The following is a 15,689-nucleotide window of genomic DNA, read 5'->3' as shown; positions in this document are numbered from 1 at the left end:
ACTCAAGGGTCCAAAACAATGAGCATTCTGCTCAAAATGGATACTCCACTAACCTATATTCTTGAGAGAGAATATAAAAGTTTAGTTGAGTCTCCTATACCCAAAGGTGCAAATCCATCCAACAGAATCCAACGTGCATTCTCTGCATGCACAAGGCAAACGCTACACTCCACCTACGAGCCCAACTTACAACTGGTAGGAATCTTTGGCTTATCCACATTCCCTTAGCCAACTGAGCAACAAAGTTACACTTCTGCTTATCATCGACAAGATGACACATACCACCCTACCAACATCTTGCTTTTATGCTCGGTCAACAACACTTCAGCTGTACAAAGTTGCGTAACCAGGATAAACCATCACTGTCCCCTTCAGTGTCGCACTCAATGAACAACAAGGTCTCCGTGAATCTTTCTGCTCTGATGCCAATTTGTCACGGGTTAAATTCTAAGGCCAATTTTTTTGCCAAGCCAATGAACACATGTGCGGCACTAGGCCTTGCGGCCTAGTCAACCCAAATTGTCATGGGCATAAATTTTTTTGCAAACTTGAGACGTGCTAGACTGCCAAGTCTGGCCAACCTAACGGCCAAAGGTCGCGCACCGACACTTTTCCATGTGTCGAATCATTTCATTGGCCCTACCCACCACCTCGTGCGCAGTTGCCTAGCGGAAGCTGATTAAGCGCATCTTCAAATGTGTATTCTATTTAGTACATGCCACTTAGTGCATAGCCGTCCCATACCAATTATCACTTTCGAAAAGGGCAAAAACTTGCCTTAGTCTTACGTGCCATGGAGTGTATTGCGACTCCATGTGCACGTTACAGTCAAACCTCACCATTGGAGGAACAAGACCTTACAACCCCCAATCCGAAGACTAGTTGATGATTGAACACCATAGCAAAGAGCACCACCTAGACTCATTCGCCGACGCCTAGGCATTCACTCGCCTAGCCCCGAGTCACCATACTCGGCTGTAATCACTTAAAGTGATCCTTGGGGGAATTAGCCCTAACCCACACGAACTCCCGTGCATCCAACCGCTACGCGTGGAAAACTCCTACAAGCCGAGAGGTCCTTAACCAAATCTACCAAAGGCAACATCCTCTGATCTGTTGGCACTGCTTAACCAAACAACGCTCCACATCTGTGTTGCCACACAACGATGCACTAACAACGATACCATTGCCTATCGTATGCCATGCTACTACCACACATCACCGATCAAGCCAACACACACCGCACGTTCCTACACTCGATGCCTTTTCCACTCAGTGGAGATCCACACTGCATGTGCCCCATTCTGAAGAATCGGTCCGGGACAATGCGTGTGTTTGTTTGATTTGTTCTGAGAAATCATGAAAACATGCTTAGTTATTACATTTATATATGTGTGTGTATGCTACTTTGCTTTTAAGACTTTTTCTGTGAAACATTAAAAGCATGCACAATTAATTTTAATTGATTATGTTTTTTATATGTGTGTGTTACTTTATTTTTGATGATTTTTTTTTTTATAAAAGCCTGAAAGCATGTTTAGCATTATGAGTTATGTAATATGTTATGTGTATATGTATGTGTTATTGTGCTTCTGTGAAAAGTTGTAAGCATATTTTGTTGATTATACTGAATATGTTATGAATAATTGAAAAAAAGTATTTACATATGTATATTCTAGTTATGTATATTAATATATTTTGTAAAAGAATGTGTAATTTTGTATTTGTATAATGAAATCATCTTATTAGTAAAAGAATTAAACATATTTTTATGAATATGTTGTGTACTTTTTTTATATTTAATTGGGGTACCAACTAGTCCTTGACTAGTCTTTTTAGGGGACCACCGACTAGGTACCGCCTAGCTCTTTTGACTACATAGAATATATATATATATATATATATATATATATATATATATATATATATAGAGAGAGAGAGAGAGAGAGAGAGAGAGAGAGAGAGAGAGAGAGAGAGAGAGAGAGAGAGAGAGAGAGTAATCCCTTGCACCTAAGTTTTTTTTGAAATTGCTATGCGGCACCCATACTTGTGACATAGGTTCTCGTTTGGTTGTGTTTTTTATTATTTTATCATTTAAAAAATTATATAACCGCAAGATAAGCTCCATTATATGGCCTTCACATTTTCAGATCAAGTTTGAAGGGTTTTTTCCATATTTAACCCTTGTCTTATAGGCCAAGGGCATGCTAATACTTGCCTTATGGCTATTTCCAAATGCATCCTTGTCTTATAAACTGTTAGGACAAATGCATCCTTCTGTTAACAGTCGAAGAGCATACCATGGCCAAAGACCGACCAAGGATAATGACAGTGACAAAGTTACATAATTACCCCTAAGTATGTGACAAACATCTTTCCTAAATCTAAGAACCATTTAGTTACAACATCATGATCTAGGACCTATTTGTTTGGTGCAATTTTCTTGGGAAATTGCTCAGCCTGCATCCCTTTCCCTTCACGAGTGAAACAAACATCAAATCATCTTGGTAATAAAGTGCCATGCTGGCACAAGTGGGCCCCAATTTTACACTGCCTGCCACTTTTCATGTGCAAACCCTTTCATATCTCCTCCCATGAAGTGCAAAGATCAGATGCAATATGATTGCACAAATATTTGTGCATTAAGCACCTGATCACCCTCCATCTTGGGGACAATGTAAAACCTGGTAAAAAAATTAACTTGTATTCTGGTCGGATTCAGAACCGACTCGGACCTAAAGGAGGCACCGCCTCCCTCGCGCCTTCTAAAGATAGCGAGGTAGGGGAGGGGTTTCAAATAGAAACCCCCTTCTCATCTCGTCTCTCTCATCTCTCTCCGCTCTCTCCCCTCTCGACTCTCTCTCGTCGGCTCGTCGGAGACCCCCTCCGCCGTTGATACCGACGATTTCCAAGTACGCTCCTTCTCTCCTCCTATTTTCTCTCCTCTCCCCCTTTTCTTCTCCTTTTCAGTCGGCAGGCCGGCAAGGGCGACGCCCCCTGCCGCTTGTGTCTGATTGGTTGGCAGGGGCTTTTCCCGTGCCTCTCGCTTTTCGGAGAGCCGACAAGGGGCGACACCCCCTGCCGCCTGTTTTTGCTCGGTCAGCAGGGGTTTCCAGCCCCTGCCCCTCTCTCCCTCTTTCTCTGCGTTCGCTGGAAGGCTGGCAGGAGGCTAGTGGCCCCTGCCGTGCCTTCCCCTACCTCTCTCTCTCGCTCTGGGTCTACCAGGAGGGTGGTGCCCAACACCGCTCCTGGTCTGTCTTCTCTTCAGAGGGACGACAGGAACGATGCCCTGCCGTCAGCTAGCTCTAGCAGCTCGGTAGGGGTCAAGCCCCTGCCGCCCACTCTCCTTTTTGGTAGGCGGCAGGGTTGCCGCCTGCGTCGCCTCCTTTCTGGCAGAGGGCTCCCGGGTAGCCCTTGTGCCTTGGTCGACAGGGTGGCAGGGCCCCCTGCCTGCCTCTTGTTCAGGCAGGTCGGCAGGGGCCGAACCCCTGGCACCTCCTTTCTTCTGGTTCTCGGTAGGTTGGCAAGGGTCGAGCCCTGTCGCCGTCTCTCTCTCTCTTTTTCTCGTTGGGTGGCAGGGGGTCGAGCCCCTGCCACCTCCCTATGCTCGGATCGGTCGGTAGGGGCCAACCCTTGCCGTCTTCCTGCTTGTCTGTGGCGCAGGGAAGGGGTCGACCCCCTCCTTGCTTCCGTGTTTCGTTGGTAAGGGGCCGAGACCCCCTTCCTCCCTCTTTTGGTCAGGGGAGGGGTCGAGCCCCCTCCTTGCTCCATCTTTTATGGCGTCAGGGAGGGGCTTCGCCCCCTGCCTGTTTACGTGTTCGTCAGGCAGGGGCGAAGCCTTTTGCCTCCTCCCTTGGTGGCTAACGGGCAGGGGCATAGCCCTTGCCTATTTGCCTTTCGGCTGGAAGGGGCCAGCGCCTCCTTCCTCTCCCCCGGCATCAGGCAGGGGCTTCATCCCCTGCTTGTTCGCATAATCTTCAGGCAGGGGACAAGTCCCTGCCTCCTTGCATGCTTGACAGAAAGGGGCGAAGCCCCTTGCCTCACCTTCGTTGTTGCCTCTCTTCTACTTGGTCAGGCAGGGGCACATCCCTGTCTGTCCTCGCTTTCTGAGGGCAGGGGTGCAACCCCCTGCCTCCTCGTAATTTGCTGACAGCAGGTCAGAGCGCAAGGGCTCGATGCCTCTGCCTCTGCTTCCTTCATGTTAGGTTAGCGACAATGTTCTTGATCTTCTATTTTTGGTGTTAGCTTGCTAAAAATGACACTTTTGCAGTTCGTACGATGGATCCCGCTCGCTCTTCGCGACCCGAGCCGTCAATCGTTTACACCCGCAGGTGCCAACAAGCTAGCAACTCCTTAAGGTAGGAGAATATTGCACAAAGGACTTGGACAATTGAATTGAGTTCAATTAACTAAAAAGGATAATTAAATAAATATATATGCATATATATATATTTATACGAGTACACATTTAACTCAAGGACGCAAATTTGCGATCCTTGTCCTTTACTTTCTGTCATGTGTTTACTTGGCGGTTGCGTTTTGCTCTCAGGCTCTTGCTTTTGCAAATGTTTCATTATTGCCTTGCTATTGCAGATGACGCTCAGGTTTTCACTCAATGCATGTGCCATAAAGGCATCCTCGTGGAGGATGCAAGGGGCATTTACCACTCTCCCTCTTGCGACAAGATTTGAGTCGGGAGCTAGCGATACATCCTCGTTTAAGGAGAGGGATCCCTAGCAGGGATCTTGCCTTTTTGAGTGAGCAGTCATGCAAAGTAGACTTGAGAATTTAGGGAGCTACGCAAAAGCATCAAAGACTGCCCAAATCGAAGTATTTGGAAGGATATGATTTGTTGGTTCTGTTCGTCTATCCGATAGATCTCGGGTAACCCCAAATTGGGGCTTGACCAAGCTTCTTAGCAGGGGTTCTTTTGAGAATCGTATCTCATCTATCGAGGCTAGTATCGAGTCATGCGAGGCATGTAGATACCATGATAGCGGATGAGATTCTAGAAAATCGCATGCCAAATGTGGCACAAACTGTTGGCTGTTTCAAAAGATAAAGAATGTCAAAAGTAAAGTTTGAAAAACATTACATCTTTGTGAAATACTTCTGTTGAGGCTCCTATTGAGGAGCTATAACCCTTTTATTCTAGAGTACTAGTAGTCGTGCACTACACGCAAATACTGCGATGATCGGATGAGACGGTCGTGCGACCTCGATCCGTGCTAAATGCACAATGTTGTAAACATATAAAAATTGGATCGCCTTCACAGGTAAGATGCTCATTAGATCAAAAGACCAGATCATATAGAATGAGTCGTCAGTTAATTTACCCGACACACTCATTCTCCCTTGTGTTTCTGTCAAGGGAGAGGATGGATTGATACAAAACTCCAATGGACAAGTTGTTAACAACCACCCCACGTGCAAAGATTCAGCCTTCCCCATCATTGGAGTTAGGGGAAGAGACTACTAGACATTATCCTAGGTGGTAGATCCCATGGACTTCTGCAAAAGTTGGATGCATCCGTTGCCAAGTACCTGCATTTGGGAAATCCTCTCTCGGCTAAAGTCGTCCTCTTAGGAGCGGACTCAACTAGCTATTCGGGTTATTGAAAATACATAAAATAACAGACGCCTGAACTAATCTCAGTTGTTTCTACGTTTTGTCTACGAGTACCCGCAGGCCAGTAATATCGAAACATAAAGTCTGTTCACACTGGTTGATGGTTGAACTGTTTACCTACTTGCACTGCTCACCTGTTTTGCACTGTTTATCTGCTTGAACTGCTTAGCATGCTGAATTAAATGTACTTAATTCATTTTTCTATAGTCTCTCTTGTGCACCTACTAGCTTTTCACGAAACTAACCCATTCTATGGGTACAAGTGATAATTAGGTACACCACGGTCGATGGTACGATGACTTCAAGATTTTCTTTTTCCTGCTCTTAGTTCGCGTCCTGGACGTTTGTGGGTTTTGTAGCAAATTTTTCTTGGGATATTTGAATTTTGTACTATTTGGAGAACTTCTTAAATGAAAGTGGCTTTTCCAAGTAATATGGATTGTGTGTTTTGGTTCTTTTAGCTAACGTGCCCAAAGTTGTCAGCTTGTCTTTCTGAATTTAACAAAAGAATAGTCTTTCACTGATTTCATAAACAAACTCTGAAGGAAATTTTTTTTCTAGTCTCTTGCCTGTTTTTTGAAAGGTTCGCAAGTTTGAAATTTTGGGGCGTTACAGGGCCTGTCAGCTGTGGGACCCAAGGCCTGATGGATGGCGATCGGGTGCTTAATGCACAAATATTTGTGCAATCATATTGCACCCGATTCTCTCCCCCCCATAAAAGCATTCTCATGGGAAGGCTGAGCTGGCAGGGTTCTTCGGAAATTTGTGCCCATTCCCATGAAAGGCCTTTCTCTTCCATGGGAATGAAACATACAGGCCCTTAAACTTTTGCTTTATCCATCCTCTTCTTGAGCAAATCGTGTGCTGACCAACAACATTTCCAGCAACCATCATGGATGGTGGTGGTGATAGTGGCTGCAAGTGGTAGGAGGGGTTTGAATAGATGGTGCTGGTCAGTTGGTTGGGGGGTGGAGAGATGACGAGAACGGCATTGGGAAGAGTGCGAGTGGGGGTGTAGTGCTGCAAAAAAGAGTGCAGTATGATGCTAGTGTTGTGTTGAGCGCAGACTAGGAGGAGATTCATTGACAAAAGTAGTGAAAAAAGCTGTATCATTTGTTCTTGAGGGTAAATTTTGTAGTTTAAAAAAATGATGATGGTTTCCATCACTTATTTCGACGGTAACTAATCTCGAGGACCATTTTGGTACGGTTTGTGGAAAGATAAGGGAATATTTGAGAATAGCAATAGGGCAAGGACCAATTTGTCTTTGCGTTAGAAGGTACAGACTGTTGTTGAAAAAGCCCTTAACTAATGAAGTGGAGCTTCATTTTGAACTAAATCTTGTTACTTTTTTATGTTTTTGAACTCTTTAGTTGTGCTTTGCAGACTGATGCGTTAGACTCATTCTTCTAACTCTTTTAGTTGCTCCATTTTGTCAACATGGTTTTTTTTATGACTAAAATAAACCAGCATGTAATAGTAGGTTGTCAAGTGAGTAGGAGGTAGTTGAATCTCGTTCATGCTATTTCACTCAATCTAGCCAACATGGTTTTTTTTTTCTATAGAAAGTAAATATGTACTAGTGGGTTATCAATCGAGCAGGAGATGTGTCTTGTTCGTGCTGTTTCACTAATGCTTTATTTTTTTATATTTCAGGTATGCTCTCTTTTGGTTGGTGATTTTTGCTTCAAAATTTTCATTTGCATATTTCCTCCTGGTAAGCAATTTATTTTGTTTACTAGTATCCTATATATTGAAGTCTTCAAAATTCTTGAATAGTTTGTGAAGCTCAATTAATTTTTTTCCCCATGACACCTTGTCAGATAGAGCCGCTAGTTAATCCAACAAAGATAATTGTAAATCTTTCTGGACTACAATATTCCTGGCGTGACCTTGTATCAAGGAGTAAGTAAACCCTTTGTCTTAACCGAATAAGATGTAGGTCTGTGTACACATTATGGCATGTAAAGGTTTACATTATTGCTTACATGACCCTGGTTGAATTAGTCTTTTCATCTCTTTTGGGGCATGAGCTAATTTATATATCATAATATGTAATTATCTTATCATGATAGCTCTGCTTTTGCATATGTTGGTCTTTTGATGATGACACACTTATATTTATGTGTATGTGCGTGCTCGCATACACATATGCCTCTTTTTGTGTTTGACCTTAAATTTCTATAATTGGAAACCATATGTATCAAACAACTGGAAAACATATGCCTGAAGTAATGCACAATGATTATCTCGGAAAGCATTGGAGGATGAGACACTGAATTGTGTCTATCAGTGTCGCATAGAGACGATTATGATATGGACACAGAACGCTAATTAGATTTTGTATGTTATTCAGAGTTCAGACACAAGGAATGTTGTTCTTAAATAATTAATTTACAAAAATGCGTTATTTTATATTTTAGAAAATATATTTATTATTAGATATCATCCTATTTTTAATTATGTATGTATACAACTGTGAGGTTAAACTCAAAATGTTTAAGAAAAACATAAAACTAACTAAAAAAATGTCGAGTGTTTAACATGTGTCATACCATGTCACAAATTATGACACTGTTGTAATTTTGTTGCATAGAAATATGTGAAATAGAATTATAAGAAACCTGCATTTGAATACTTAAAAAGTTAATATAACTTCATATCATAATAAAAGAAACAGCTAAGTATATTAGGCATTTGGTTGACTGACTGGCAACTGACAATCCACCAGAACTCCACCAGTAAGAGCGGGAAATCATTATTTTAACCATACACCACTGCTTTTTTCTTGTACTCTTGATTGTCTTTTACATTTTATTCACAATTCTCTAAATTTCTTGTACGTTTAAAAACACTTCCATAATTTTTCATGTTTATTATCAAATGCAAAAACAAAAGGGTTCTGAACGAAGTGTAGGAATCTTTCATAAAGGAAAGTAGGTCAACTGAACTACCTAATCGAGATACTCAAAAGCTGAACAAACTAGAACATGTTGAGAGGTTCTAATGGGAAAAGTCACATCCAGCTGGATTCACTGAGTGTCATCTATGAAGGTATTTGTTTCAGTAATCTGTATCAAGGGGAAAGAATAAGGCTCTGTTTGGGAGCTGGTAAGCTTTTGGATTTGGCAAATTTCGTATCTTATTGGGAGCTCGTATTTGGCAACAGGCTGGAGTTTGCATCTTGTTGTGAACCGCCAGCTCCCAAACTGCAAATAGCAAAGGGCAATGGTGTTGAGAAGGGAGTCCAACATTGGAGTTGGCAACTACGTCTATGAGGTTATTGCAATAAAATATGCAGAAAAACAAATTCAAAGTGCACAAGCACTATTACAAGAACAATAAAGATCAAACAAAGGCATTAAGGCACTACACAATCACAAAGTGCATATAGAAGATTTCAAAGAGTCAAAACAATAACATAAGAACATAAAAAATATCATCTTTATTGAGTAGAATGTTTAGGAAAAGCATTAACAATACAAGAGGGGGAACACCACTATTTATACACAAAACAAGCCACACATTGGGGAGGTTCCAACGACTCTATGGGTCTTTGACTCAAATGCCTTCAATTCAAAACTTATTTACTAAATTACAACATAAGAGGAAAAATTACAAGAAGACCATTGAGTTCCTATTGGGCACAGCCTATTACAATACTGTGAAAAGACTGGACTACCCCTAATGGGTATTTCCTATTACATCATAAATACTATATACACACAACTTAACAGTTACAACTGAATTCTGGAGATGGGTGGAATATTCATGCTGCCAATTCCCATCTCATCTCCTGTGATTTGCCATATCCAAGCTTCCAAGTGGTGATTGGCATTGGGGATTCCATGAATTTCAACCAACAGGCTCCCAAACAAATCCTAGTAAAAGAGCGTCACACATCTTTTGGATAAGAATTGATACATATTGAGATTCAAAAGAAATTTTTTTCTGAAATTCATCTCAAGTATTGAATTTTGTAAAATTCGACTTTCAGAAAGGGTGAAAAATTGAAAATCAGTACAAATAGTAGGGCCTCTACAAGTAGGGTGCCTGGTTCTCTGCGAAATCATCATGAAAGTAGGAAGATCCTTGAGCTTCATAATATTCAATAGGTGAGACAATCTTCCTCACAATGAGTGGAGTTTGGAACAGTGCTGATACACTCTAATAAAGATGACTCAAAGAGTCTTGATGAAGTTTATTCTGAAGGGATAGAATTTATTTACAAAAGTCATGTTACTAGAGATCCTGTTGCATTATGCTTCTTGCTCAATTATTCTGGGAATATGCCTCATCATAAATTTTATGGCAAAAAGAGAGTCTAGTGGATATTAGTGTTAATAAACATCCCAAGATCTTATGCAGGCCAATCAGTAAGCACAGTCTACAGAAAAAAAATATTAATCCTTACCATGGACAAGCTTTTAAAATCTCAGATGTTCTTCCCTTTGTGATGAATCTTAGGTATACTGATGACTGAACGTACATGTTGCATATTCAAATGTAGTTGTTTATTGCAAGAAAACTGCTATAACTCAACTAAGAGGGCCTTGCTTCCTAAGTAGGTTGTTGGTTGACATTATAAAATTATTGGCATGGAACTTACATAGTGGATAAGGATGTAAAATTGTCTATGAAGAGACAATACGCATACAAGCATAAATATTTTTAAAAAGGAAGTGCACGAAGGCACTTTCACAACACTTGAACACAATACGCGAAAAGCGTAAAAATAATAAACATGCAATAATGCATGTGTTTCATAAAAAAGAGGAAATGCTTGAGACTCTCAAGCTTGAGGATTTACAAGGGGGAACACCCCTATTTATACAAGAAATGGGAGGTGCAAGGGGGCTCCCCAAAGGAGTCGTTAGGGAGCTCCCAACGGTCACAATTGTGACCGTTGGGGGCTCCCCAACGACTCTATTGGGGAGACCCCCAAGGCACCTTTTTGAAATTACAAAAAGGAAAAAATAAAAAAATAAAGAAATTAAAAAATAAAGAAAAAAGTTACAACATATTCCAATTGGAATATGCGCAAAACAGTAAAAGGACTAAAATACCCTTTTCGGGTAAAAAAGGGGAAAATGTATAAATATATATACTTATATATAGAGATACGTATACATATAACATATGTATACGTATCTCTATGTATATAAGTATATATATTTATACTTACAATAAGGTTTTTGAGTATACATTTTAACACCCCCCCTCAAACTTACAGTGTGATAACCGCAAGTTTGTCAAGGAGGAAATGAAATCTAGGCGAACAAAGTGCTTTTGTGAAGAAGTCCGCAAGTTGATACTCAGACGTCACGTATGGTAGATCAATGACCTTCTTCAAGTATTCTTCTCTGACATAATGGCAGTCCATCTCTATATGCTTTGTTCGCTCGTGAAATATGTGGTTCTTGGCAATGTAAATTGCACTTTTATTGTCACAGCAAAGCTTTGTTGGTTCTTTGACAACTACTCCCATATCTTCCAAAAGGCGTCTAATCCATACTATTTCCATGGTGGTAGATGCCATAGCTCTGTATTCGGCTTCAGTGGATGATAATGAGACCTTCTGTTGCTTTTTACATCGCCATGAGATCACAGATTCTCCTAAGAAAATACAAAAGCCAGTGGTGGAGTGACGGTTACTAGGGTCACCTCCCCAATCTGAGTCAGTATAAGCAAGCAATTTTAATTCAGAAGAAGAGGATAGGAATACTCCCTTATTCACCGTTCCCTTCAAGTATCTGATAATGCGAAGCACAACACTCATATGAACGGTTGTGAGAGCATGCTGGAACTGACTGGCGATGTGTATAGCATGTGACAAATCAGGTCGAGTAATGCTAAGATACATTAAAGAACCTACCAACTGCCTGTAGGGAGTAGGATCGGTTAGAGGAACACCATCGTCAATCTTCATTTTGGCTCCCACAACTTCAGGAGTTTCGCATACTTTGTCATCAGAGATTCCTGATCTGTCAATAATCTCACAAGCAAGTTTAGACTGAGATATAAAATAACCACGTTGCGAATAAGCAACCTCAATTCCAAGAAAATATGTCAGAAAACCTAAGTCTGACATCTCAAATTTTGAAGTCAAGACGGACTTAATACCCTTGACTCCTAGTAAATAAAGCAGTGTCAGTATAACATGAGGAGAAACCATTTTCTAGAATTACACTGGTAAATCTGTCATACCAGGCTTTGGGGGCCTGTTTCAAACCATAAAGAGCCTTTCGAAGACGAAGAACTTTATCTTTAGGAATCGTCATGCCTGGTGGGGCTTCCATATACACTTCTTCGTTAAGTTCTTTATTTAAAAAAGCATTTTTCATATCCATTTGAAAAATATTCCAATTTTTAATAGATGCAATGGTAATGAGACATCTAACTGTAACCATTCGGGCTACAGGACCAAAGGTTTCTTCATAATCAATTCCATACTCTTGCCCATACCCTTTTGCAACTAAGCGAGCTTTATACCTTTCCAGGGATCCGTCGCTTTTAGTTTTAACTTTAAAAACCCATCGGCAACCTATAGTTTTCTTTCCTATGGGTAGGGTTTGGAAATCCCAAGTTTCAGCACTTTTGAGAGCACTAAGTTCTTTTTGTATGGCTTCTTGCCATTCTATACATTTTTTAGCTTCTTCAAAATTTCTTGGCTCAAAATAAGAGTGAATGGCACTAAGACAAGCCCTATACCGGGGTGAAAAAGAATCAAAAGAGACAAAACGAGTTGGCGGTCTCCTATTCCTCTCAGATCTCCTGTGATCGAGAGTAGGTACAAGCTCACTATATTGGTCAATGGCACTTCTAAAGGTGTCTTGGTTTCTACGGGAGTAGGTTATCGGATCACTTAAAAATCTGTTTTCTTGATCATTGAGAGGGTTATGTTCTTCGACATCACCATCAATTTCCTCATCGTGATTTGATGATACATCATCATCACTAGATATATCATCATTACTAGCCAATAAATCAAAAAGGAATGAGTAATCAAAATTTTCTTGTTGAGAAACATTTTTTTCAAATCCACTCTCATTTTCTAAGAACATTACATTTCTAGAAACATATAACTTATCTCCTCGAAGATCATAGCAACGAAATCCTTTTTGAGTTTCGGAATACCCAAGAAAGGCGCATGGGATAGCTTTGGGAGAGAGCTTGTCATTTTTATCCGTAAGAATAAAACATTTACACCCAAAAACACGTAACCTATTATAATCAGGTTCAAGTTTATATAAGATCTCAAAAGGGGATATTTTTCCTAATATCCTAGATGGTAAGCGGTTTATCAGATAAACAGAAGCGAGGGCTGCTTCAGCCCAAAAGTTCTTAGGAATATTTTGAGAAATAAGCAGGGTCCTAGTGGTCTCAATGATATGCCTATGTTTTCTTTCGGCCAATCCATTCTGTTGAGGGGTTTTAGGACAAGACCTTTGATGAATAATTCCGTGATCCTCAAGATATGTTTTAATTTGGTTGGAGAGATATTCTCCTCCAGAGTCACTTCTAAAAATCTTTATATTACTATTGAATTGATTCTTGATCATTAAATGGAAGGTTTTAAAACATGTAAAAACTTCATGTTTGTACTTTAGGAAATAGATCCATGAATACCGGGAGAAATCATCCACAAAAATAACATAGTAAGAAAAACCTCCTTTTGAAACAACAGGTGCGGGTCCCCAAACATCGGAATGAACAATTTCGAAGGTCTTAGATGAGAACATAGTTCTTTGCTTAAACGGTAAACTTTGCATTTTTCCGAGAATATAATCATTACAGGAAAATGAACTTTTACATAAATCCTTCGCAAAATGTAAATAAGATAACTTGGTGGCATTAGGATGACCAAGTCTTTTGTGCCATATGTTTATATCTTTGTTCCGGGCAACATTACAAAATGATTTTGGAACTTGGAGAGATTCCATATAGTATAAGTCTCCTTTTCTAAAGCCTTCCCCAATCAATTTTCCGGACCGACAATCCTGTATTAAACATTTGTCACATGAAAATTTAATATCGCATCCATGGTCTGAGAGTTGAGAAACAGAGAGAAGGTTTAAGTTAAGTTTAGGTATAAATCTAATTTTTTGAATGAAAAAACTTTGATTTTCAAAATTACCTATTCCTTTAATTTCAAGAGAGGTTCCATCTGCAGTGGAAACAAAGGATGAAGAAACATTTTTTGAAAAATCGGAAAGTGAAAACATGTTTGGGGACATATGAAAAGATGCACCTGAGTCCAAAAGCCAAGAGACTTTACCTGGAATGGAAGAGGTAGACACGGCGGCACCGGATGTAGCTCCCTTGAGAAGAGGTTGAAGGGCTTCCACTATTTGATTCAACGAGAGTGACTCACTTGATGATGCATCTTCCTTTTGTGGTACACCGGTGGTGGCCATAGCGAGAAGCCTCTTCCATTTGGGACATACGGGCTTGATAAGCCCCGGTTCCTTACAAAAGTGACAAATAGTCTTGCTATAGTCTCTTTTTCCTCTTTGTCCACCATCTCCTCCTTGATTTTGGAATTTGAAATGAGGAGGACGATAGGTCTTTATATTATTTCCGGGTCTTGATACGGCATTGACCTCATTGTTTTCTTCATGATTACAAGGAACCACAAGAACATTTGATCCTTGTTTACATAAGCTCATACGAGTTTCCTCACCACTTAATTTGGTGAGAACATCTTCAAGAGATGGAGGAGTAAATGAGGAAAGAAGAGATGACCTTATTTGCTCAAATTCCGGTCTTAACCCATTCAAAAAATTGAAGAACCGATCTTCTTCAAGTTGCTTGGGGCGGAGTTCAATTGCCTCTCCACTCCATTTTGGTTCAAGCATGGAGAGCTCATCCCAAATGGAGGAGAGGTCGGCATAATATTCCCTAATGGACATTTCACCTTGAGTAAGGGAGAGGGCCTTCTTTTGAAGGTAATACTTATGGGATAGATCTCTTGATGTATACATTTTCTCGAGATAATGCCAAGCTTCGGATGCTTTCTTGAACTTGATAATGTTGACATTAATCTTTGTTTCGACGGATGCGAAGAACCAAGAAAGAATCTTGAAGTTCTTCATTTCCCATTCGTCGTGCTTCTTGGAGTATTCTTCAAGAGCTTTGACCCTTTCCTCTCCCTCAAGAACCTTGATTTCATTTCCATCCATCACGGTTATTTTGGGTTCCGGTTCCGGAATAGAGCCTTGCACATAACCTCATAATCCTTTACCTTTTATGTGAGCCTCCATGTTCCCGGCCCAAATATGGTAGTTGGACCCATTCAACTTGAAGCCAAGGGCGAAGTGAGACTCTTTTTCACTCATTAAGGAGTAAAGAAAAAGAGAAGGAGGCGTACCAACACAATGTTTCAACTTCTAGCTTGCACAAGCTCCTTCTAAAATATTTGAGAAGCAAGATCCACCACTTCAACTTCCAAGAATCCGAAGGCACGGTTTTCGAGGCACTCGAAAAAAGAAGAATCCCACGATCCTTAATCACCAACCGAGCTTTGATACCATGTAAAATTGTCTATGAAGAGACAATACGCATACAAGCATAAATACTTTTAAAAAGGAAGTGCACGAAGGCACTTTCACAACACTTGAACACAATACGCGAAAAGCGTAAAAATAATAAACATGCAATAATGCATGTGTTTCATAAAAAAGAGGAAATGCTTGAGACTCTCAAGCTTGAGGATTTACAAGGGGGAACACCCCTATTTATACAAGAAATGGGAGGTGCAAGGGGGCTCCCCAAAGGAGTCGTTAGGGAGCTCCCAACGGTCACAATTGTGACCGTTGGGGGCTCCCCAACGACTCTATTGGGGAGACCCCCAAGGCACCTTTTTGAAATTACAAAAAGGAAAAAATAAAAAAATAAAGAAATTAAAAAATAAAGAAAAAAGTTACAACATATTCCAATTGGAATATGCGCAAAACAGTAAAAGGACTAAAATACCCTTTTCGGGTAAAAAAGGGGAAAATGTATAAATATATATACTTATATATAGAGATACGTATACATATAACATATGTATACGTAT

The 15,689-nt window shown here is 40.4% G+C and overlaps 1 protein-coding gene across 1 annotated transcript in view; it reads left to right on the top strand.

The window, feature by feature from the left end:
• The window catches only part of GSL8 (glucan synthase-like 8), a 209,795-nt gene that overhangs the window by 114,478 nt on the left and 79,628 nt on the right, over window positions 1–15,689 (top strand). Inside the window, exons 18-19 of the mRNA XM_089995715.1 lie at window positions 7,286–7,346; window positions 7,453–7,534. Of these exons, the coding sequence (XP_089851841.1) occupies window positions 7,286–7,346; window positions 7,453–7,534 (143 nt within the window). The remainder of the gene's footprint in view (window positions 1–7,285; window positions 7,347–7,452; window positions 7,535–15,689) is intronic.

This window comes from Nuphar pumila, chromosome 2, assembly GCF_984573655.1.
Source record: "Nuphar pumila chromosome 2, dmNupPumi1.hap1.1, whole genome shotgun sequence".
NCBI classification, from domain to species: domain Eukaryota; kingdom Viridiplantae; phylum Streptophyta; class Magnoliopsida; order Nymphaeales; family Nymphaeaceae; genus Nuphar; species Nuphar pumila.
Note: the sequence above shows the minus strand (reverse complement) of the source record. Positions and strands in the feature narration are given on the sequence as shown.